At 33.5% G+C, this 27,146-nt stretch overlaps 1 protein-coding gene across 9 annotated transcripts in view; it reads right to left on the bottom strand.

The window, feature by feature from the left end:
* Nucleotides 1-27,146, bottom strand: part of RAP1GDS1 (Rap1 GTPase-GDP dissociation stimulator 1) — a 156,266-nt gene that overhangs the window by 76,930 nt on the left and 52,190 nt on the right. For 8 of the 9 annotated variants that reach the window (XM_082838437.1, XM_082838432.1, XM_082838431.1 and 5 more), the window contains 2 exons: nt 21,495-21,617; nt 18,653-18,778 (listed from right to left, as the gene is read on the bottom strand). In XM_082838437.1, coding sequence (XP_082694563.1) covers nt 18,653-18,778; nt 21,495-21,617 — 249 coding nt within the window. Of the gene's footprint in view, nt 1-18,652; nt 18,779-21,436; nt 21,618-27,146 lie in introns of those variants that run through there. The other variant, XM_082838438.1, reaches the window with a different exon arrangement.

Genomic DNA, 27,146 nt, shown 5'->3' on the forward strand with positions numbered 1-27,146 from the left:
GGATTGGAAGAATCAATACTGTGCAAATGACTATACTACCCAAAGCAATCTACAGATTCAATGCAATCCCTATCAAATTACCAGTGGCATTTTTCACAGAAGTAGAACAAAAAATTCCTAAACTTTGTATGGAGACACAAAAGACCCCAAATAGCCAAAGGAATCTTGAGTGGAAAAAATGGATCTGGAGGAATCAGACTCTCTCACTTCAGACTATACTACAGAGCTACAGTAATCAAGACAATCTGGTACTGGCACAAAAACAGAAATATAGATCAATGGAACAGGATAGAAAGTCCAGAGATAAATCCATGCACCTATGGTCAACTAATCTACAACAAAGGAGGCAAGGATATACAATGGAGAAAAGACAGTCTCCTTAATAAGTGGTGCTGAGAAAACTGGACAGCTACATGTAAAACAATGAAATTAAAACACTGCCTAACACTATAGACAAAAATAAACTCAAAATGGATTAAAGACCTAAATGTAAGACTGGACAGTATAAAACTCTTAGAGGAAATCATAGGAAGAACACTCTTTGACATAAATCACAGCAAGATCTTTTTGACCCACCACTGAGAGTAATGGAAATAAAACCAAAAATAAACAAATGGGACCTAATGAAACTTGAAAGCTTTTGCACAGCAAAGGAAACTATCAACAAGATGAAAAGACAACTATCAGAATGAGAGAAAATATTTGCAAACAAATCAATGGACAAAGGATTAATCTCCAAAATATACAAACAGCTCATGCAGCTCAATACTGAAATAACAACTCAATCAAAAAATGGGAAGAAGACCTAAACAGACATTTCTCCAAAGAAGACATACAGATGGCCAAGAGCCACATGAAAAGCTGCTCAAGATCACTAATTATTAGAGAAATGCAAATCAAAACTACAATGAGGTATCACCTCACACCAGTTAGAATGGACATCATCAGAAAATGTACCATCAACAAATGCTGGAGAGGGTGTGGAGAAAAGGGAACCCTCTTGCACTGTTGGTGGGAATGTAAATTGATACAGCCACTATGGAGAACAGTATGGAGATTCCTTAAAAAATATATATATAATATTATCATATGTCCCAGTAATCCCACTACTGGGCATATACCCAGAGAAAACCATAATTCAAAAAGACACATGCAACCCAATGTTCACTGCAGCACTATTTACAATATCTAGGTCATGGAAGCAACCTAAATGTCCATCGACAGACGAATGGATAAAGAAGATGTGGTACATATATACAATGGAATATTAGCCATAAAAAGCAACGAAATTGGGTCATTTACAGAGACGTGGATGAATCTAGAGACTGTCATACAGAGTGAAGTCAGAAAGAAAAACAAATATTGTATATTAACGCATATATGTGGAATGTATAAAAATGATACAGATGAACCAGTCTGCAAGGCAGAAATAGAGATACATATGTAGAGAACAAACGTATGGACACCAAGCAGGGAAAGCTGAGGGGGAGGCAATGAATTGGGAGATTGGGATTAACATATATCCACTAATATGTATAAAACAGATAACTAAGATGAACCTGCTGTATAAAAATATAAATAAATAAATGTACAATGAAAAAAATAAAAAACCACAAAGAATCCAGACTCAGTATGTCATATGGTTCCTTCTGCTTTTAACATGAATTTTTTGTTCAGTGTAATAAATTCTTTCACAAAAGGAACTGTGTAAAGTATCAATATAATTAACAACAATATATTGTGGGATTTCTAACATGTAAAAACAACATACATGACAATAATAGCACAATGAATGGGAGGAAGGAATTATATAGTTGTAAGGTTATTAAACTATATGTGACATAATATAGTATTTGATGGTAAATTGTGATTAAGTTAAAGATGTATGTATGGGCAACCACTTAAGAATTAAAAAGAGGTATAAGTAGTCAATCATGAAGACAAATGACAGAAATTAATATTGCCCAATTTATCCAAGGAAACTGACACATTCAATTATAGAATAGGTACTTATTAATATTAACTTAGCCTTTATGTCAGACAGTGTGGATATCAACAGGAATATAAGAAGCCTCTTCTTTTATAGAGTTTCTATTTCAGTGAGAAAGACAGAATAGTAAACAATAGAAGCTTCAATACAGTTTTTTACAGCATGTTATGGAAGCACAGATAAGAGAATATATACATGTTCGGGAGGAATAGATGGAGAAAAAAGGAGAAAGGAAGTTTATATAAAACTTCACAGAAATTAAATGTTCACGATAAACATAAGTGTAGTCACCTAAGACCTGTAAATTATGAATCCATAATAATAGGTATATTTATACAGTAAAATTACAGTTTTCTCTAGCTTACCTGTAATCTAAGTTAATCACTATTTAAAAGGAGTAATAGTTCCTTAAACTACTGATTAATGGCATAAATTGCATGCTCAGTTTAATCAAGGTATTTTAAGACCTGGGGCCAAATTAGCATTAATTCCCTGCATTTATCAAAATGTTTTGGGGGTACATATGGTGTTTCACATACTGAGCTAGGTTTGGGGAATACAAAGCTAACTAATTCATAGTTAAGGAGAGAAAAGTATGAAGGAAAATATTTATGCAGTAAACAGTTAAGTTTTCAGAGTACAGTGCAAGCACAAATAAAGAAGTTTTACCTAAAAGGGTTAGAAAAAGATTCATTGTCATGTTTCTCAGAATGTTTTTCAAGTCCTTACTGGCATTTATTAAGTGTATACAAAGAAAAAAAAAAACCCAACTGTGTACTTTTTTGCTTAGATTCTGATTCAACCCCTTCCTTATTAACTCTATCAAGGAAAAATTTATGTAAAATAAACTATCGAACACATAGATTTAAAACATATAATTGATGAGTTCTGACAGTTTTGCACATCCTAGAAACTACCAACACAATCAAAATACAAAACATTTTATCACAGTCAAAAGATTCTTCATGTCCCCTTGCAGGCCTTCTTTCCCTCCACTTGTGTCCCCAGACAACCACTGTTTTCTGTCATTCTAGATTAGTTTGAATACATTCATATAATATGTATTCTTTTATGTCTAGCTTCTTTAACTCAGCCTAATGATCTTGAGATTTATTCATAGTGTCAGGTATGTAAGTGGTTTATTCTTCTTTATTACTGAGTAGTATTCCATTGTATGTCACAAATTTTTTTTTTAACCTGTTCACCTAAATGTATAAGACATTTGGGATGTTTCTAGTTTGGGGCTATTGTGAATACAGCTGCAGTGAATGCTGATGTACAAGTTTTTGGTTAAGTATCTAGAAATGAAATAGCTGGTTCTTATGGTAGGAGTACGTTTATGAGTATATGGTTACTGAGCACTATTACAGTTAAAAGAATGTGGTGTGCCACTGAAAAATTGTATTTAAAAAGTTCTCAAATACAGTAAAAATGGAAAATTCTTAAAATACAGGACAATGCATGTATTCCTGAGCATAAGAGGTACTTAAATAAATGCACACCAAATTGAAGTGAAACCTTAGCTTCATATCTAAGCAAGCATAGGGCTTCTGCTCCACAATCAACTTGGCCACTAGAGAAAAGCATCAGCCTCATTCTACTAAACTGATTCTAACTTTAATGTGTAATTTTTGTAATTAATTTTACAATAAGTAATCATCTAAGTTACAAAATGAACAAAATTCAGGGCTAAAAGAAAGGTTGATTAAAAAATAAAATTCTAGAAATGAGTGCTAAGAAACTGTCATAACGATTCAGAATTGTGAAGAGGAAAAAGACAACTAGACCTTCACGTAAGAATGATACAATTGAGTCCATGCTCAGAAATCATTAAATATTTCACCTGGTGGCTTTGTTGTTAGTCAATTTTAACATCAAATTATTTTTTAAAAATTTTGCCTGATTTTCATTCACTTACGGCATCATGAAATATATACCAATCTGAAAAATAATTTGGTATATCTTCTTTTCTTTATCATGGGACACTACATAATATTGATCTGGTCTAATAAAGATTAGCTAATACAAACAACATATATTAAATACTTAACTGACCCATGCTACAGTATGTGGAAGAGAGAGGAAAAAAACAAGCATCATCTGGTGTTCACTCAAATGACAAGCTGTCCAAAGGAAAGAACCTGTTTCTGTTCTTTAAAAAATAAATTTATTTATTTATTTATTTTTGGCTGTGTTAGGTCTTCGTTGTTGTGCGCCGGCTTTCTCTAGTTGCAGTGAGCGGAGGCTACTCTTCGTTGCAGTGCGCGGGCTTCTCATTGTGGTGTCTTCTCTTGTTGTGGAGCATGGGCTCTAGGCGCGCAGGCTCAGTAGTTGTGGTGCACGGGCTTAGTTGCTCTGTGGCATGTGGGATCTATCCGGACCAGGGCTCGAACCCGTGTCCTCTGCATAGGCAGGCGGATTCTTAACCACTGTGCCGCCAGGGAAGTCCCCTGTTTCTGTTCTTGTGTCTTATCACTGCTTATTTTAAGGTTTTTCAGGTCACTCAGGAAATTTTTTTGCTGCTTATTTGTTACATTATTATGGTTTTTCTACTTTAAATCCCAATTTATTTCATTTAGAGCCCAGTATGAGGAAAAATTTTAGGTTAGAGAACTACTAAATAGAAAAGCTCACTTTGTTAAGCCAATACATTAGAGAAATTTAAAAGGGTGTATCAATCAGTAAAACGGCATTTAAAATATTTATTAAAAATATGTAAGATGTGTATAAATTCCTTTCTATTATTTTTCATCCCAGGAAAGGAAGAATTATTCAGGATATTTAGTAAGGACAGTATAATTCTAATTTTTATTATCTATATACCTTGTGTGCAGAGGAAATTGTACAAAGCAATAGGTATTTGAAAACTTGAAGGGTTTACCAATGTTTGTCTAGCTGGTTTATTGAGAATTGTAAAACCCTCAGATTATTAACTGGATTTCCTTAGTTTTTACTAAGAATCCTGATCAAATTTAAATGTTCATCATTTCCCAATGAATAAAAAGGAAAGTCAATATTTCATACGTTCTTCTACATTTAGAAAAAATGAGAAGAATAAAGGATCAAATGTGCGCATGCTTATATACACATATACATTTTTACATAAAGTTTTAAAATTTGGAGAAATGTGAAAAGCTTCTCCTTCATCACTTGGTTCTGCTCTATCTTCTTTCAAATTAGGTAGTTTACTTTTTTGACTTAAAACAGATTAAACAAAACATTGATTTAAGATTAGCTTCTAGCAAAATTCTTACAACATATTCCTATATCTGCAATTCTAAGAGCTGAACTATTAATACTGAAACATAAAGGTATTTGATGACATATTTATGTATTTATGAAAGTGATAATTTCTTCAATTATAGTACTTTGAGAAAATGAACAAGAGACATGAATTTTAGTTCAACACTATGACCAGTTTAGCTGTTGATCCTGAAAAGTCATGTGAACTCTCAGGCCTCAGTTTCCTTATCTGTAAAATATGGCAGGGTTGGATTAGATGACTTCTAAAAGTCCCTTTTTTAAAAAAATTTCATGAATTCTATGTGGCTTTATACCCTTAAGCTAGTTCCTTGAATCCACATATTCTATCCAAGTAACATCTGAATATTTTGCTAAACAAGAGAGATTTAAACTTTTTGAATGTTTATCCCCAAAGTGTGTACGAATATAAAGATATAGAAATTGACCACTTGCCATTTCCTTTTGTATCTCTCTATTAAGAATCTCAGATTTATTACTGCCACCAACAAAATAAAACGAAACAAAAACAAGCAGCAATAACAACAATACTCAGAAAAACATAACAAAATAACCTCTGTTCTTTCCTTTATCGGTAAACTACCCTATCCTCTCTGGTCGAGCCCCAAATCTAAGAATCACTCTTGATTTCTCCTTTACCCTTATTCCTGATTCATCCACCACTCCAAGTATTTCTCAAATTCTTCTGATGGCCCTCATCTTCACTACCACAAACCTAATCCAAATCACCATTATCTCTTGCCTGGACTGCTACAAATCTTATAATTGGTCTCCACACTTCCTTTCCATACTCTTCCATTCTTCTCAACCCACTTTTCATGCAGCTCCAAGAGTGATGTTTTAAAAATCTATGCCAGATCCCCTTTGACAGCTTCTCATTACTCTGGGATGGCCCACAAGGCTATGATCTAGGTCTTATTTATTTCTTCCACTTTATTATCCAACACTCTCCCTGTCTACTGCATCTCATATACCTTGGTCTCTTTCCTGTGCTTTGACCAAACTAAGTTCTGTCCTCAATTGGCGCTTTGCAATTGCTATACTTCTCTAAGGAATATTCTTCCCCTTCTCTTTAAATAGCTACTTTATTCTCATTTTTTCAGACTTCAGCTCAGATAAAAACAGAACTTTCTTCACCTTCAGATACTCTCCATTATATCATCTTGTTTATTTCCTTGATACCAATGATCACAATCTGTAAATATCTTCTTTTTGTAGTGTTTACTTGTTTATTATCTATCTCCTCCTGTGCAATACCCACAAAGGGGCTTCTCGCTCTTATTTTCAATGATTCCCAACACCTGGCACAATGCCCTGAGCACAGTGGGCTCAATCAATATTTATTGATTAAAGTATTTGGTGCATATATATACATGAAATAAGACAAAGGCACAGAATGAGAATTTCCTGGGATTTACTCATCATCATTACTGGAAAAAAACACTCAAATCATATGACCCATGGTGTATGTACTGAGACTTTCTATAAGGAGGAACATAAATACATACCTTCAATGACATAAAGTCATGTTTCTAGTTCTAATCTCACTTAGTAGAGAGAGTTTTTTTCCCTATGTCATATAGAAGGCTGATTAAAAAAGAAGAGTTTACAGGTTAAATCTCTGTTAGCTATTTTACTATGATGGCATGTCTCTTTTGATTTGCAATCTTCAGCATCATACGACTAGATTCAAACTAAACATTTTGTAAATGACAAAGAAGTATCCCCCAATGTAAAAATTCTAGCCTTTGAATCTACATGGTGTAAATGAACTTTCATAATAAATAAATCATTACTGTATGTGAGCAATATCCTCAAAGGTGGGGGGAGGACAATTATTTTTGGTGCTGAAAAGAAGGTCTTCATACCCAAAAAAGTTGGTAGCCTAAAAACACTATAATTTTATTTGTTATGGGTGCATGAAAAAGAAAAAATAAGTTGGTAGTCATGATGTAAATCATTAGGAGTAGTATCATAGTTTTGTAAGTCAGACATATTTTCTATTCTGATATACAAGATTATAAAGGATTTTTGTACTCTTCTTAAATATATTGTCTCTTAATTTTGCCTAGCGCTATTTTATTTTTTAGGAGCAGGGTACTGGTAAATAGACATACCTGCCTTGCTTTTCAAGATAAAGTCAAAACATACTTATGAAATCTACTAGGGAAGAAAATTAACTTCTGATGCTTACATTTTCCCCTATAATTTTGTCAAAATAGGTAATTTCTACTATGTACCTTAGACATATTCAAATATGTTTTAAGCATTCAAATGAAAAATTTAAACCCATCAACATCTTTTCTGAAATTCAAAAGAACAACTTATTCATGATCCAGGTGCAGGTAAAATGCATGAAAGACTAGATATAAAAGCAAAAGCTATAAATATTATACCAGTGAAATTACAAAAATGAGTCATGAAGAAAAAAAACATCATGACCGTTAAATACCCGTATATCAAAAGGAAACATAAAGCTTGCAATTTGGTGGCACAGTATTATATTCAGGTTTAAAATTTGCCTTTATTTAATGTAGGATAATTTCAAATATTTATATATTTACATTTATAATGCAGGATCAGGAGAGGAAAGCACCAGTTCCACAGATGCAGTTTAAAATTAGGTCACAGCACGGCATCTGATGGACAGCTTTGGCATGCCTACTGATATCAGTATTAATTTATATAGACCAATAGATTTCTCACATCAGTCAAAATTGTTGACAACTCTAATTTTTTTAAAAAGCCTTTATATAATAATAGAGCATCCGTAAGTCACACTGCATTTGCTAAAGAAATCACTGAAGTTACTCTGTTTACCAGGCTTTTATATTTCTACATTACAGTAAGTCCCCTATACATGAACAAGCTCTGTTGTGAAAGTGCATTCATAGGTCCAATCTGTTCGTAAGTCCAAGAAAGTTAGTCTAGGTACCCAACTAACACAATCGAATATACAGTACTGTACTGTAATAGGTTTATAATACTTTTCACACAAATAATACATAGAAAACAAACACACAAAAAATAAAGAAAACATTTTTAATCTTACAGTACAGTACCTTGAAAAGTACAGTAATACAGTACAACAGCTGGCCTACAGGGGTTGACATCAAGTGAACAGGCAAGAAGAGTTACTGACTGGAGGAGGGAGGGAGGTGGGAGATGGTAGAGCTGAAGGATCTTCAGCAATAGGAGACGGAAAGCAAGCTGCAGTTTCACTCACACCTGATGCTGATGAAATGCAAGTTCGCATCTTTGAAAGTTTGCAGCTTGAAGGTTCATATGTAGGGGACTTACTGTATCAGCAAAAGACTGAATATCTGTATTTTATAAACAATTTATTAATTAAACTCAGTTATTTCATAAAATTACCTTAAATGACTTCTGAACAGCATTCAGGCAACAATGTAAATAATTTACTGCTCCAATTTATTAGTTTAATTGCTCAAGATCAAAATTAAATTTTATTCCAACTATTTTAAATGAGACGCTTTTGTATCAAACTATTTCATACTTTAAAAAAACTACCCTAGACGATGTATACGTATTTGCATGTGTGCTCACATGTGTATGTAGTAATGATTTAGAATTTAACTTAAACTGATAACAGCACAGTTTCTCAAAAGGTACATTATTCCACTCAGCAAGAAGAAGGTGAATTATTCACCTTTAAATAGTATTTATCTTTTATATTCCTTCCCAACCAAGGAAAAGACTCCCGATATGCAGTAGGGATAACTTTGATTAAAAATAGAGAAAGTTTTCAGTACTTTAGCTTGGTTACAAAGAAGAAAAATAGAAAAATTAAAACAGAGCACAATTAAGAGCAGAGGATACTAGGTATTGACAGGGTTTCAATAAGCAGACTAGACATTTTATGTTTAATGTGTCTATACATAGACTTTATCTTTAACAGGTGAAATTAGGATAGTAAAGGTCTGGGGAAAGAAACAGATTTCAACCGCAAACACAAACAAAAAAATCTTACTTTTGCAGAGCTTCATAATTAGACTTTCCCTGCCCTTTTTAAGACTTTCCCTACCCTTTTTAAATCAGGAAAGGGAAATCCCAAATGCCATTTAGGCTTTGACTCAGAGGAGAGGAGAGAATCTCGTATCCAAGGGACACACACACAAAAATTTAATTTGGCAACCACATGTGACTTCTTATTGAGTTCAAAAAAAGAAAAAGTCATCTAATACTTTTGCCATGTACAATGCTCCCTCACATGTTGTCTCTACCTTCCTGTCTATTAAAATGGGTCACAACTACCTGTAAACTATTAGTCCACCTCTTTAACAAGGCACTAGCTTTTTTGTAACATGGTACATGGGGACTAATCAAGTACTGGAAAAAAGCAGCTAAATATATAATGTGTTCTTTGCCATACAAGTTTTATGAAGGTAAAAATTTATAGACTGTTAGATTTTTAAATACCATTTTAATAAACAAAAGGTATTTGAATGTAATATGAAGCACAAAAATGGAAAAATCATAGTTCCTCAAAGTATAAACTATCTGAAGGGTTACTAAATATTTAACATTGCTTAAACCTAGTACAGTACTTTGCAAGAACCAACCAAATTAAGGACAATCAATCCAATCTCACTTCAAAATTCAATTTCATTCTCTCCGCCCCAGTCAGTATTTACCGTATCATACCTGGGTCTACTATAACGGCTTTTTGATATCTCTACCTCACTTCTCCTCTCCTTCCAATACAAATTGAACCCTTCTATGGAACTGAAAATACCAATTTCAAGTTTTCTTCCAGTGGCTTTTTCCTGTCCACACATTCCAGCACAAAAACAACTCCTTAGCCTACATACATTGTAAGTGCACAACACAAATCGATAAATGAATGCAAAATCAAGATCTCTACCTACAGTAAACCTTCACTACCATTTGGTTACCTAAAAATCATATCCTTATGACTGCTTATAATACGCCTCACAGCCCCAACTCTGATCCCTTCCCCACACCAAAGCTTCTTACCGTCACTTTGCAACTGACTTCTATTTAATAATGAGCTTGACTTGTACTTTACTGGGAAGATGGAGGCCACGCCAGAAGCACTCTTTTGACTGCTCTCTGTACTACTGTAAATTGTTTTTTTATAGTTTCACCTATGTTGTTATTTTTCTCTAAGGAAGAATGTCCCTTCCCATTCTAACACCAAAGATTTCATTTCTTCTTTTTTCATCTACGATCTTTGCCCATCAATCATTTACTCCAGGAAATTTACTCTGTCCTTGTCCATAGGGTCCTAGCCCAACAAATAAGTTCCTGTTTCCACTACTCTAATTACTCTCACAATGCTGCCCTTCCCACAAACCGCTTCTGTCTCTTCTTTTCTCATTCAATTTCTAGAAAGTTAATACCCTCTTTTCATTTCCTCATTACTCACCATAGCCCTTGAAATTCTATTTCTTTCTCCACAAGATTTGACTTAGAGATTTTTTTAAAACATGAATGTCTGTTAATCAAATGACAAAATTCAGTATTTTTCTTGGCAGTACCTGACAGTGTTTATCACCCAACTCTTTGGAATCCATGACAAGAAAATCGTTTTCCTCGAATCTTTCAGTGCTTCTTCATAAGCTCCTTCCTTTCTTCTATACTCAAAATGTGGCTGTTTTCCTCACGCTTTCCTTTAAACATTTCTTCTGTTCCCATGGGTCAACCATCACTTTTAAGTGCGTGAATCTCAAAGCTCTGTCACCTGAATGTGACAACAGCACCTCAAATTCAACATGCCTCCAAACATATCCACCTGGTTGAGATCTATTTCTGTTGTTGATATTATCCAGATTTGAATTTTGGACTCATGGACTCCTTTCTCTTACCTGATACTTTCTTGGATTCTTACACACACACACACACACACACACACACACACACCCTCCCTCTCTTCCTTTCTATTCTCTCTTTTATTCTTCAACCTTGAAAAGAAACAATAACCTTCTAACTGGTTATTTTTCATCTAGTCTGCTGTCCAATGTTAAGTATGAATGTGTATTAGAATCATCTAGGGTGTGGCCAAGAAAATGTATTTTGAAAAAGTCCGCTAAGTGTTTCAGATACATACTTCCTGTTAAGGGCAACTGCCTATCTTATAATGTACATCTCTTTCAAATTAACTTTTTCTATGGGATCTATCTGCACATTTAACTCTTGCTCAAATACCTCCAATGACTCCCCACTGTACTAGCCTTTCTCCAATATGGGTTCCAGACATATCTCTCTACTATATTATCTACCTTTTAAAATGCTTTTCTGTGCTCCTGAATAATCTCCTAATCCTTTCTCCACATGTCCAGATACTATGCAGATTGACTGCTTCCTCCTCTATTAACACCACTCAAACACAAATGAGCTCCCTCCTAGATCTCTATTGTGTATCCTCTTACAGCACCATCACTGTGTCCTATTTTACTCACATGTTTCATTACCTTGAATGCACTATTAACTCTTTAAACAAAGGAGACACACTTGAACAATTAAACAGAAGTGATTACCAGCAAAACCATTTTCCCCCTCACATTATTTGCGTTGGTTTTTCCAGAACAAAGGTAAATTATAAACTACTTACAGGCTGATCCTGACTCACCAGAAATCTCACCTGAAGTAGAGGCCTGCGGCCCAACACAGAAATCCTCCCGAGACTAGGAGTGCTAATGCCTAATCTATCCCTACAGGATGCATAGAAGGCAGAACCTACTGATTACCTGTTCTGATCAAGGTCCCAAAAGTATGAACTGTCTCTCCCTAAATTTTATTTTAGGGCTGTCAATTTTTTTGTTGATTTTTTTCCCTTAAAGTCAAATTTGGAAGGAGAAAATATTAGAGGCAATTTTGTCCTCCATTTTAATTATATAAATCCAATAAAAAGAAAATTACTGTTGTAGGTCATACTTTAAATGTTTATATGTACGTGTATATGTATATAAGTTTGTAATTATGTTATATACATTTCTTCTTCCCACTCCCTCAAGTAGGGCTGATAGAAACAAGGTCATTTCCCACAGATTATATGTATGCCTCTTAGAAATGTGGAGTTTTTTAAAGGTTTAATTCTGAAATAATTAGAGACTCACAGAAAGTTGCAAAAAAAAAAAAAAAATTAGTACAGACAGGTCCTATGCACCCTCCAACCAGCTTGCTCCAAGGGTAACATTTACATAACTCTAATACAATATACCAGCCAGGAAAGTGACAATCTACGGACCTTGTTTAGATTTCATCAGTTTTTATATGCATTTGCATATGTGTGTGGGCATGTACAGTTCAAAGCAGTTTTATCATGTGTATAGATTAATGTAACTGTGGTAGTTTTAAATATTCACTATCGTGTAAATCAAATTTTATCAAATCGGTAACAGGCTTAAAAATAAAAGATAATTATATTTTTTAGTCTCAGAAAATAGAACTTGGATACATTACACAACACAGAAATTGAGCAGGTATAACAAATGCAAAGTAGAACTGTATTTTGGTTTAAAATAAACTAGGAAATATATTCAAGTCAAAACTTCTTGAAAATTTTAAGTTGTATGCTTGAATCAAGTTCAGCTACCAAAAAACAACACATTTGGGCTATACTGTCCAAATAGAACTACGTTTGCTAAAGTACTCCGTATTATTTCTTGGATTCTGTTAAAGATGTGGCATAAGAAACAATCATATGGAGACTATTTGAGCAATTTTTTAGAACCGTTATTGAAGATACTGTCTAATGCAAACCAATATCTTTTGCAGATTTTAAGAGGAATGTATACAGAATCATCTAAGAAGCTAATGATATCCTGATGATAAAAATCTCGTCTAGAATTTGTCTCAACAGTTTTTTGTTTAACTGAAGAGCTACAAAATTTCTCCTTAGCATAAAATAAAAATTACATAGCATATCAAGTTTTTCACCTTGGCAACTGAGATGCTCAAATTAAATTAGTGCTCATTATGGTACGTATATTATCCCTGACTCTTACTAGATTTATCTTTGCCTCTTCTTATATGGATTCTGTCCTTTATACTTTAAAAAAGTATATCCTGAGTACATTAGTGTATGCATTGCATTATGTCACAGCATACTTTTTAGAAACAATAATGTTATAGAATGAATGTTTGTGTCTACCTAAAATTCATATGTTGATATTCTAACCCCTGATGTTATGACATTAGAAGGTAATTAGGTCATGCAGGTAGAACCCTCAATGAAGAGACAGGAGAGCTTGCTTCCTCTAGCTCTCCTCTCTCTGTGAAGATACAATAAGAAGGCTGTGGGCAAACAAGGAGTGTCCTCACCAGATACTGAATCTACTACTGCTTTGATCTGGGGTGGATTTCCCAGCCTCTGAAACTGTGAGAAATAAATGTTGGTTGTTTAAGCCACTCAGTCTGTGTTATTTTAATATAGCAGCCCAAACTGAGTAAGACAAATGATCATACATAAATGCTACGTATTTCCTTTGCCTAGCAGTTCATAATTTATATTGTACATCTATATATAACCTTATTTAATCCATACAACAGTCCACTTTTCCAATGAGGAAACTAAAATTCAGAAAGATTAAATGATAATTTAGTAAATGGTAGATCTGGAAATGTTATCAATCTGTAATATTTGCCTTCCAGAGAGCTTACTAAAATTTTACTTATTTATAATTTTATTAATTTAAAAATAAAGTATATTTTATAAGCAATGCACCATTTGCTTAATTTCTAAAAAATGGCTCCAAATACTACTCCCATCACCCATTTATTTTCATTCTTATCAAAAACCACATATTAAGTGTGTACTCTGTAATTGTCCATAAGTTGTGTTCCTTTGTGCATTTTATTTTCTCCACCATATTAAAAGCTCTTTAATGGCAGGAACCTTTTATAGAGCTTATGATAGGGTTACAAAACAACATCTATTTCCAACTACTATATACGTAGGAAATCTTTACAAGAGAGGATTTTCATGTGATAATAGCCATATTTACTGTCTCTAAAAGCAGTTGCATACAGTTGTTTATTCTTATATACATGATGTACTCTGATAATAAATTTATTAAAAATTACAACAGATTAGTAAAAGCTGAAGAATCTTATTTTTATACTTATTGGTTGATAATTCTATTCTACTCTAAAATTGAATACTAAAAGAAGTAGGACAAATCTATAGACCTGCAAGCTCTTTAATAACATAATCAAACACTTAACCTAATTTATATCACTGAAACAAACATTTTAAATGTAAGATATAAATAGTTCTGTGTTTAATACAACTGCTGCAAACATATTCTGACTACTTAGGCAATTTCAAAGCATGTCTGTATTATTCTTACCTAACCAACTTACATTATGAAATATTACAGAATTATTGCTAATTCTTTTTCAGCATTTGCAGTCAGAATAATAAATTTTTTCTTCATCCCTTACATTAAAAATAGTGTAGCACAGTTAGAATCACTAATATATAAATAGGTCCATGCATGTACTTGGGCATCCTTTCATTTTTACACTTCTTGAAGTCATTGAAATAAACAATATTTAGTTTACCTCATAAACAATGGCTTTGGCAAGCCTGATTACCACCTCATTTTGGTAGATTTATTTCTTCATTAGTGAGCAAGAATTCAATTTCCTTTATATCATGTAAGACAGCATATCATACAAGCTTCTTAAGTGCGCATCTTGCTAATAATAGGACTAATTACATAATCAAAAGCACTAATTTCATTTCTGTAAAGAGGTATATTTGTTTAATTTTAATTAATTTGAATTCTATATTATTCTTTCTCTAGTATACAAAAAGGCACAAATATTTAATTTCATGCAATCATTTTCTTTTAGCCTCTACTAAATGACTTGACCAGTATTTCTGATATCAATTATTTCCTGACCTCAAGCAGTACCATCTACAAACAGAGAAAGCTCAGTCTCCAGTCACCAATTTATCCCTACGAATTATAAACATGGGGGGGGGGATTTAACATGAAGCTCTTCGATACTATAAGACCATTTAATTATATAAGCAATTTTAAATGTGCACAGTTATATAAACAAAACTAATCATTAAAAGAAGAGAATACCACAAAAATGGCCAAGTAAGGAGAAAAAGGGGCTCATTTTTTTCCATATCACCTTTGAGAGAAATGTGTAATTAAACAGGCCAAATGTATGCACTGCTGAGATGGAATACTACGTTATCTAAAATCATATCCCCTAGCATATCCCATCACAGCTTTGCTGACTTCTTTCCAAATTGAAATATAATTTTTCTCTCTTCTTTGATCTAAAAGATGTCACACTTCTTATAAAAAGAATTATTTTGGAGAAGTTAAAGGGCAAAGAGTTAAAATGTTGCTTATATCAGAAGTCTGGATACTTCGAAAAAGAAATCCATAAATGCCTTGGCAGCTCTCTGGAAGCACAGAAAAAAGACCAGGCATTTTAAATGAAAATTGTTCCCACTCGCTGATGCTTTCATCTCTATATGCAAGAGAGAGACTGGGTGGGATTCAAAAAGTTCATCAGCAACAAAGCCTCATCCTGTCCCATTTAGCAGTTATATCAGTCTATTACCTGATGTTAGGATATATAAGACCGTTTCCTTCCATTAGGAAGAGTTCCCTAAGATGGGCACTGTCAAAGCTGGGAAATCTGAAATCTGACCTACTTTTTTCAAAAGATTTCCATGAATTTCGTGGTAAGTGTAATTCTTTCTACAGTTAGAGCTCTCCTTTCAAAAAGAACTGTTAACTGACATATGCTGGCAAATTGCCTTATGTTTTAAGTATCAAAATAAAAATCTATAAAATATGCACAAATTTCTCACATATTTATCTCTAATACTGAATTTCCATGCTACTTTATGTATATGTTGACTTTACTATCTGTTGTAAGCCCAATAAAATTCTGAATAAACCCACACTAAAAAATTATTCATTTGGAATACATTTATAAAACAAGAATAAACTGATTAGTCCTATGGGTAAGTTTGATAAAATACAAACGTGAATTTTAAAACACATGTTATCTGTAAGAAGAAGATTCCTTGTATGTACAAGGCTGTCATTTGTAGTTTTCTATTCTCCATTTAGGAATGAAGCATTACATTCTTAAGAGGGAAGAAGGTTAATTAATTAATTAAAATAGAAGTTATTCAATACTTTTTAAAGAGAGAAATCTAATTTCTGGGTTCTTTCAAACTCCTGCTTGTCATAATATGTCACTGCATTTCAAGTAAATTAAAAAATCAACCACACAGCATCACATTTATAGACTTTGATATCATTCTTGTAATTAAAATAAAGGTGCTGTACTCTTCCTACAACTATTCTGGAGAAATCACTCATAAACTGACATAGATTTAATTTCAAATAAAAGGATAAGAAAGCATACAGTATTATGGAAATTATATGCTTAAGACAGCATGGCACAATGAACACATTTTTACCACATGATTTACAGTAATAAATCACTTCTTATATTTATTCATTTTTAAGATTACTAACTTCATTTTCCTTAAACAAGGTTTAAATGTATAAAAAGTCTGTATTCAGTATGCTTAATTTTCTATTTAACTATAATTTTCATTGAATTGAATGAGAATAAAGTGGTTATAAATATTCACAAATAAATGAAACAAAAAATTAACTTCATAGCCTAAAGCATATCCACAGACTTTATACTGTATACCTCATAAGAACAGAGTAAATGGATATGATAAACAGCATAATAATGTACTTCAGTTTCATCAAAATGATACTTATTAACTAGACATTTATTACACTAACTTCAAGGTTCTTTAGCGTATACAGGAAATAAAATTACTCTGTGCCCATAAAAATCATAGCAAGATGAGACAATAGATCACTATGGGTATTTCTTCCATTGTGCCAATATTAAGTGAAACTCTAGGACAAAAGTACTCAAAACAGATAATTCCTATGATGTTCAAACAATGCATAATTCAAGAATATCTAAACTGAACAAAGATTAAAGAATACTTTTGATAGCCTTAAATTCTACTAATAAACACAGAAGATAAGAATAAAAAGAGTAATGATTATACTCTCCAAATACTTGCCATCAATCTTTGCCTATTACTCTGCAGGGGTCTATTAAATATACATTGTTAAAACTAATCATATAAAATACACATTCATTCTTGAAAGCTAACGTTAGAAGCTATAGTGTTTAATAAAAATCCTAAATATGAAAATGCAAGTTATAAACATAGAGCACTAGGATTTTATAAACAAAGCTAATACCCTAGGATAGTAAGAATTGGAATGAAGGCACGGATAGGTAAATTTATAAGCAGCATTAGGGACTGAAATTCTCCAATTAAAATTCACATTAAAAGACATCCCATGTCCTCAGATATAATATATAATATTCCAGAAAAAGGAAAGAATAAATAAGGCTGGTCTTACCACCACTGCTACAGAGAAGTTATAACTGAAAGCTGTAGTTTCAATCTTTTTTTCTGCTTCTTTCTTTTATTATAAATAAATATGTTTATGACTTTATTTTGTCTGGCTTATATGCACAAATCACTTTTTGAAACACTGTGTATTATAAAAGAGCTATCTATGATTTTTGTACATAAACTCAATGGGGAAAATAAACAATAAAAGTTATCCTAGTTGTATAAATAGAACTAAATTCTTAGGAGACTTTAAAGGTGAATGTTAAAAAATGTGTTTTTGTCTCAGAAATCTAAGGAAAATCAGGATAAGCCTAATTAAACTGAATATACTCAAGATTTTTTTCTGCATTTTGTTTGCATATACGTGGGAAGGAAAAGTAGAAAATGTAAAAATTTTGCAATATCTATACCCATACCCAAGTTCTTGCTTTCTCTTTGCCTAGTAGAACAGTATATTATATAAAGTGGTGAGGATGACAATGACGTTATGACAAATAGGAATGGAATCAATGCAAGATGCAATAGGCCAATCTAGCTCTTGAGAAGATAAAGGTTTTTATGAATGGCTTTACTGAATTGCAAGTAATTAAAAATGTATTTGGACAGACTTAGAAACTAAAAAATGTGTTCAGAAGTATTCTCATGCAGAGATGGTACTTCAATAAAACCTAATTGAAAAGATATTTTTTTTCCTAAAATTAAAAGCTCCAATTCTTAGAAAATGACTTATTTTCCTCTGAAAATATCATTTGTGATATGAGAAAAAGAATTCATTTCAGATAAGTCTTAGATAAAAGAATACTATGGCCCGAATTTCCATCGATTCAGCTACATAAGCAGAGCTAAGTCATACTGGCTCACATTAATGTCTTAGCCTAGAAAAGACAGTGCTAACACTAAAAGCAGAATTATTATGAAAATCGTAATTCTTAAACAAAAGTTTATAAGTGTACCATTGCTATTTCAACACTTACGGCTATCGTAACATATGTTTCCTAGAGCCCTGCCAGTTTGAAGCAGCACTTCCTGGTCTTTGCTATTTAGCAGCTGCACCAGTGGTGAAATTAATCCTGCATCCACACATGGAATTCGCATAAATTCTGAAAAGAAGAACATATTTAATTAAAAATATAAAGATTCTCAATTACATAAAAAACCTCCCTTAATAAAATAAATATCTAATATGAAAATGTTTAAGATGGCTTACTATCTGAAGAGTACATTTCTGTCTAAAAGTATCATTACAACCCTACCAAATACTTCATGAAATAAGTACACAAAAATGAGTGGGGTCATATTTTTCTTTGCTGATTAGTCTCTACCATAAACCAAAAGAATTTTTCATTAACTTTCATTATACCTAATTTATCACTATCTTCTTATACCTGGATGTTATAAGAGGAGGAAGGTGGAGGGGGGAGGGGGGAAGGAGTTGGAGGAGGGGAATAAGATGTAAAGGTTTTGTTTGCTTTCACACATTTTCAACTTCAGTTATCAGCACTGTAGACACATAACAGTACCTAGTTTCAGAAATTTGTTGTTGTTGTTGTTATTATTAGACACTCTGAGAGTACAATTCTAAAAAGGAAGAAATATTCAGATACTTCCTCTTTTACTTATTTTTCCTTTGCCTCAAATCCATCTTAAATCTGTTATATAGGGGAACACTTTATTTAAAAGATATCAAAATCTTTTACTGCAATTTATGGTCATAGCTATGCTCCCACGTTAAACTTGCCCCTGGAACTTCTTACTAATACTCTGGATTTTGAACATCAGCACATAGTCAGGTACGCTAATTTTTAGAGAGTTCCTTTTGTATGTACAAATTTAACCATAATTATATTTTATAATTAATCCAAATCTAACAAGTATATGCTAACACTTCTCTTCTATTATTATATAACGTGCACAGCAGAGTGACGATGAACAGATCAACTTCCAATTTCTTTTTTTCTCCGGTTCACACAATCTTCTTTCATTGTCAAGTTTCTAACCAGAAGAAATATAAGGCTAGTTAATATCTCTGTTGGGTCATGTTGCATTTCTGAAGATATTTATTTAAAAAGAAAGACTCTAATCCACTTTCTCAGCCAGTCACTTAAAAAAAAACAATGTGACGATTAAGCAGTAAACAACCATTTAAATGGATCCCATTTATTTTAACCAGTAGGGATTAGTGGCATGCCCTTAACAAGCCTCTGATTAAAAGTATAAATGCTATAAATTATGTCTTTAAAACATAGTTGTCATCTACTAGAGTGTAACTAGAAGCAACCTCTAGCAGCAGAGTTATCATGCAACTGTGACCAAGTATTATAAGGATTGATACTATTAAGTAATAAGATCATATAGGAATGGCAAGCCATTTCAAAAAAAAAATCTATTCAAAATTTCTCAATCTATGTTATGTGTGTGTGCTCATTCTTAAGAAAAAAAGTTTTAAGATAAAAATTGATTTCTGGAAACTATACTGTGTTTCTAATGAAGTTGAAAATAAATTACTTGATCTTAAAAATCAAGCTGCTTTGCATCTAAGAAGATTTAGATAGTGGTTGCTCTAAGTTAACAAACAATATCTGAAGGGGTTTCATTTTCAAACTAGATCTGCTTCAGGAGTTCTTTGTTGTCCCAAGGTGATCCCTATCTATTCAGAGCAGTTCAAATCTTTTTGAAGTACACTAAATACTCCAGACCACTAGGAATCTCTGAACATTTATGACCAGCTCAACTCCAAAGCACAGCATAATGATTATATATTACAATAGCTTAGATGTACATACAAACAATAGATGGTCAGTTTTCATTAACAACCAAAAAATGATTTACCAATATTGGAACTTGGAAAGATATTTTGAGCACCTCTAAACAAATGAAAAAATTTCATGGCAATTCTTTTTGGTAACACACATATGAACAAGTTGTTTTACTGGGCTAAAAACATACTTTACAATGCCACCTGCCACAGTGATTCCGCAACGTATAAAACTGTGTAAAACTGAAGCCAGAATTTTAAAGTTTCTTTTTTTAAAGTATAATATATGCAACTTACTAAAATAAAAGAACTAAAAATAATATCAAACTTTGACAAACTGAGGCATACTAATGGTATTACATTTAGCATGGCCTCCCCTTTTGCTTAAAAACTACTTTAAGAAGTCCGTGTTTTTCTCAAATTGACTAAACTAAAATCATACACAAATATTTCTGCTACAAAATAATTCTTCCAAAGAATCCCCTCTCACTGGATATAAACCATATATAATGGGACGGCTATTTTATAATCTATGCTTTGCTGTCATTACATGGAACCCTAAGAAATAAATGTTTCTCATGAAGATGAATTCAGAAACCAGTATGTATTCCGACTACACTGTTGCAGTCAAGTGCCAACGTCAGTAGGTCAGACTAAAAAAAAAAAAAACAGTGAGTGTATCTGGATATAACACAAACCAACGTATACACTGAAAAAGGGTAAGCTCTCCTGTGACAATGAAGACGAATGACTCAGTGGCAGCTCAAGAATCCTGTAACCAAAGCAATAAATGATACAGGTACAGGACTAGCAGTGCTGTTCTTTAATTCTACTCTGAAGGAATGGAATAGCAAATGGGAAATGTACGAATAGAATGACTATAATGATAGTCATTTTAAACAACATTCCATTACGTGAAAAAAGTCAAAGAAAAGAAAAATAGAAAGAAAGTAAAAAGGTCTAATCTACAAAATTAAAACATAAATTAATAAAACATACTGACAGGTAGGGTGTAAAACTGAAGATGTTCCCAGCAGAAAAGTTCTTGAGGAAAACCTCACCATTTTTGGCTATTTCTGCTATGATGTTAGCTACTTTGGCTGTGCAGGAAGACTGTGGAACCAACAGACTTGCAAACAGTTGAAGTATTCCACTTCCTTGGATTTTTTCACTTGTTTCCATATCTGAAAGAGATACATACAAAGAGCTTCAGTGAACATCTTCAACACTAACACTGACAACTTCATCTACAATAAATTCTTTCTTTAAGAATTTTCACCATCCATAATAGAAACAGTTCATTATATCAAAATGTGTATATTTGTATAAAATTACCTTCAGTTCCACAAGCTGCTTTTATGTTCAGTTTTTATCTATGCAAAACACTTTCTAATACAATCTTTTCTAAATCTACAGATTATAAAGGAATCCTTTCTGAATATACCATTTGCATACCAAATTTACTTCTCAATGTTATTTCCAACACTGTCTATTCAGAGTAGGAATGCTTTACTTTCTACTTCCTTTCTGAATTCTCTAACAGTGTGTTATTAATACATGTGAATTCTATGATTACCTATAATGCTACAGCAATTAAAAAAAATAAGTGGCAACTAAATGTGCTAAAAACTCACCTCATATCATTTTATATGGAGTGATAGAAGAGACTATTCAGTTCCATATGATTACTATGTTTCTCACACAACTTATTCAAACCACCACTAATGAGAAAGGGAAATAGTCAACAGCAATAAGGCCATGGTATTTAGAACTCTATATGGTGATATAGAAATTCAAGAAGACCTACTTCTTTCCTTTTCTTTCCATCTTTGTTAAAATACAAATAAAGAGCCTTTGTATGAAACCAAGCTGCTTCATGTAAAAAGCATGACCTATTAAAATAAAAAACAGGAACACCCGGAATGATGATGGAAATAAAGACAAGCTCAAGGAAACAAAATTTAAAATCACTATTTGGCTCTTAACAACGAAGAGGAATGGCATTGTTTAAAAACAGGGAGCTATAAGGCTCATTAAGACATTCTATTTAAATTTATTTCTATGTGTAGCTCCTCTATATCCTTTACATCCTTTGGTAATACAAACAAACAAGAGAACTCTAAAGATTTCTTGTTAAGTAAATGGCAGCTGCTCTGATCAACAGAGAGTAGGAAATCATTTTTAATAATTTGAGATAGTCTACAAAAAATTATCTATTTCTTTATAGTAAGCGCTGATTAGGGCTTCCCTGGTGGCGCAGTGGTTGAGAGTCCGCCTGCCGATGCAGGGGACACGGGTTTGTGCCCCGGTCCGGGAAGATCCCACATGCCGCGGAACGGCTGGGCCCGTGAGCCATGGCCGCTGAGCATGCGCGTCCGGAGCCTGTGCTCCGCAACGGGAGAAGCCACAACAGTGAGAGGCCCGCGTACCGCAAAAAAAACCACAATCTCTTCATATAGTAAGCGCTGATTGTTTAGCTCAGTGTTTTTCAAACTGTGGGTCCCAATCCATTAAGAACCCTGAAATCAATCTGGTGAGCAAGGACCAGCAATTTCTTAAAAAGAGAAATAGAATCAACAATATCCACAACAACAACAAAAGAATAGAAAAAAAATTTTTTGCGGACAGTAAGGTAAAACACTGAGTGAAACACATGCACATGTAACTGTATGTGTGTGCTTACTGGATGTAAAATGTACCACTAATCGTAGATTCTGGTCAAAAAGTTAAAAAGCAATGTTCTGTGTAACCCAGGACTAGCCAGGATTCTGGGTTAAAGAGGTATAACACTCTTAACATTATCAGGAGAAGCTGGAATTGTTGAATGGCTGAAGCAACAGAAAATTATATGGAAAATTATTTATAAATTTGTAAAAATTGAAAATTGTAAAAGTTCCATGGATTTGTTATCTTAAAAACATTTCTTTGCAATTACTGTAGTTACTTGGGTATATGTGCATGTTTATATGTGACATTAGTACAAAAGATCAAGTAATCAAAATTAGTCAATGTTGAAACTCCATCCATGCATTTCCTTTTCCATAAGCCTAGTACACTTTAATACAGCTAATACTATTTTGGTTTTCTTACATTTTATGTACTGTAATAAAAAAGGATATTTTGGAGATACTTTAAAACAGTGCTTTTTATTAGGTGAAGAAACAGAAGCCCAGAAAGATAAAGTAAACTTGTCTAAAGTCACCAATAATCATAGAGCATGAAGAGCAAATTCAGATTCTACTACACTAACAATTCAACATGTGTATCACCTGGCAACCACTGGTGTTATTTTTTAGAACAGAAAACTTACTTAAGCATAAGTAAATGAAATTTGTCTTTCTGTACGCTGCTACTCACTGGTTTCTCACAATTCAGATTATTACAAATGTAAAGTACACATGATAGAACATAAACACAGGAGCTGTCCTTTCAGCAAGCGCATTTATAAAATACAATGTGGCTTTTCACTTTTACTTTGTTTCTTGGATTAAAAAATACGTTTTTAAGGTACCACCTGAAAATCTGACACCAAGTTTCTGTTAATTATTATTATCATTATTATTCTTTCTAGCAAGAAGCCAAAAGAACTGAACTCAGTTTGCCATGTTAAAATTCTTCCTTTTCTGACCACTGCTACAACGGTAGGACACTGGGGTTGACTGCCCCAGGGGTCTTGTCCCACCATCTGCTGGTGCTAGGATGACAGCAAGAATCTGGCATGAGGGATGAATCATGATTAGATGTGAAGCTGAGGCATTTGTGTGTGTGGAGGCGAGCAGTGAACTGCAAATCACCCAGGCACGTCTCACTTTAACTATAACTAAAAAAATGGCTTAACATCAGAGCTGAATGTCAGGGGCACGGGGGAAAAAAAGAAAACAAAGCAATACAAGACTCTTGCACTCTGATGAGTTTCCATGGATTACAATCCAGGGAACTGGGAAAACAGTTATAATAAGATGAATCAAGATTTGGGAATAGTATTTTTTTAATACTATTGTCAGAGAAATAAAAGGGAAAATATGATCTGGTTTTTCACATAAACCTGATTTACAATTTAGAAAAATCGAAAAGGCATTCTATTTACTGGCTAGCATGTGGATTTATATATAGGTTTAGAACTTAAACAGCTGGGAATTATCTTCTTTCGTTTGTCATGAAAACATAAAGGGCCAAATACTGCTTATCATTAAAATGCCACTATCCAATAAACAATTACAAAGTTTCAGCCTCATTTCATATATGCTTTCTACACTGGCATTCTACTGCATCTCACAATGTGTATCTGTGAACTAAACATGTTCACAGATATCTGTGAGCACCGCTGAAATGATTTTAAGAGAGCATTAAGAAGGCGTCAGTGGTGGTGTTTGCAGGTCTAAATGCATGACTGCTTGTAAAAAGAGATCATGTGTTGTGATCAGGAGTCCTAAAAAAAAAAAAGGCAGACTTTTCATTATCTTTAGCCATACTACTACTGACACTGGAACTATACCCATTTTAAATATTTGCAGGAATCAATTCCACTTCTTTCTCCCCCTTCACATTTAGGTGCAGTCATAAAAGCGTTTGAGTATGCCTACAAATTACAGGCAGCTGGCAGTCCTTGAATTTTGAAGGACCCATACATGAAGGGCAGTTGCTACTCTAAAATAATATCTGTGGAGCTACGGCAGGAGTCATATCCATTAGAGTAGCCCTTGCAGTTCTGCAAGCACTCATTCTGTCTCTGCAGTCCTATGTCCACACCCCACCTGACCTCCTGGTGGCAAGGAGCAGCTTCGTTATGAAACTGCCAGTGACAGAAAGAAAAAGAAAACTGGGCAATTGGGTCAGAGAAACTTGAAAGAAGAGTAAATCAAGAAGCTGTGCTACAATGCTAATAGGGAGAGGAGAAGTTAAAGCACAATTCATAGAATTTCTCAAGACCAATAACCCAGGAGAAGACAGAGAATGGGTGGAATAGGAATGGGAATTTAAGATATGGCTTGAAAAATGCTAAAGTTCCCAACAAAGCTGCCAAGTAAATACATTAAAATGATTGGCTTTACAGTTAAATATCAAGAGCAGGTCTTCAGGTATGCTGCTACAAGCTGAATTTATGATGTTATGTTGGCATATAGACTTTATGAGGAGAAACTAATGAAAAGCATTTGATAGCCAATTTACAGTAAACTCCAAATTAGAAAAACAAAAATAATGACTGTTATTACTGTGACTCTATTAGATTAAAAATGTACTTGGATTATTTACTTCTAGTTATGAGAACAATAAAGAATTGCTATTTTTACTTATATTATATGTCCAAGGATCCTCGTGACTGACTGTGAAGAGAAGACTCAGATTTGGGATTGACTGCAAGGACAAGGAATATGACTCCAGGGCTGTGTGTGTATCGTTGTCTCTGGGGAACTATTTATTTCTCAAGGGGTAGATTTTTAGAATAGGGTGTAACAAGAGATCTGGCCCTGTGCCTGGGAGATCTGATCCAAATCCAAGGTTTCATTTCCTACCACACAGACGAGCCCCAAATCCTCTCTCCCTTTATCCAAAGGAAAACAAAGCATGTGCGCTTGGATATACAATAAATACCTCAAATTTATCATTTCCAAAATCCAATTTACTCTCTTCCTTTCCTTTCATTTTAGTCTCTATTGCAGTTAATGGCAGGGAACCCATCTAAGCCAGAAGCCCTAGAATGATTATAAATTTTTCTTTTAGTAAATGCCTTGCTACCACCCATGTTAATCAGAAAGTACTGTAAGTTCTGTAGATTCCATCTGACTAGCATCTTGTGCATCTATCCTTTCCTTGTTACATTCGTGCTACTTCCAGTTCTCAATTCTGACCTTTATTAAATGCAACAGCCTCCTCAAGAGTCTCCCTAACTCCAGCCTCCCCTGCAACTGTCATCTACATTGACGGCAGAATAAGCTTCTGGAAATACAAATTTTATGTCACTCCCCTACTTTAAATCTTTAAATGATCGTCTATAAGTTTTAATTAAACATTCAAGCACATCCATGACATTTATATTTCCCAACCATATCTCCTGATACTCCTCCATTGATATCCGACATTCTAGCCACATTAAATTGCTTATAGAAATCTAAATTAATCATTTTATTTCATACTTTCTTACTGCATTTGTTCCCTCTCTGAAATGCCACACCCACACCACCACTATAGCTAATTCCTACACAGAGGCATAGTGTCCTCATTTAAAGGCACCTGACTGAGAGCCATTTAAACTTTTAAAGATATCTGACTACCATAAAACTCATTTTTTAAAACAGACATGTGACATAGGCATGATAGGTTATGTTTTCTTCATACTACAAATAAAGCTATATGATTATATTGGAAAAGCAATAAGAAACCAATTTTTCTGATTCCTAGTCCAGTGCTCTTCCTAACACAACTGTTAATTTAGAAGATATATAGTGCTAACAATACCTTGACCAGATTCACCAAGTTATTACGTGACAAATATTTTTATTTAACATATTTTTCAGAAGTAAGAACTAAACTAAGACAACTGGGTAAGAAAGGGATGCACAGTATTTTGAGATAGATAAATTGACTCAGTGATTGAAGGAGAGAAAGGGAACTGTGTATAGAGAAAGTGAAACAGGTTTAAAATATATTTAAAACACAGAAGAGGACTATACTGGGTATAAGATTAAAGGGCCTGATAAATGAGAAATTAATGT

This window comes from Leucopleurus acutus, assembly GCF_964270905.1.
Source record: "Leucopleurus acutus genome assembly, chromosome: 4".
In the NCBI taxonomy this organism is placed as follows: Eukaryota; Metazoa; Chordata; class Mammalia; order Artiodactyla; family Delphinidae; genus Leucopleurus; species Leucopleurus acutus.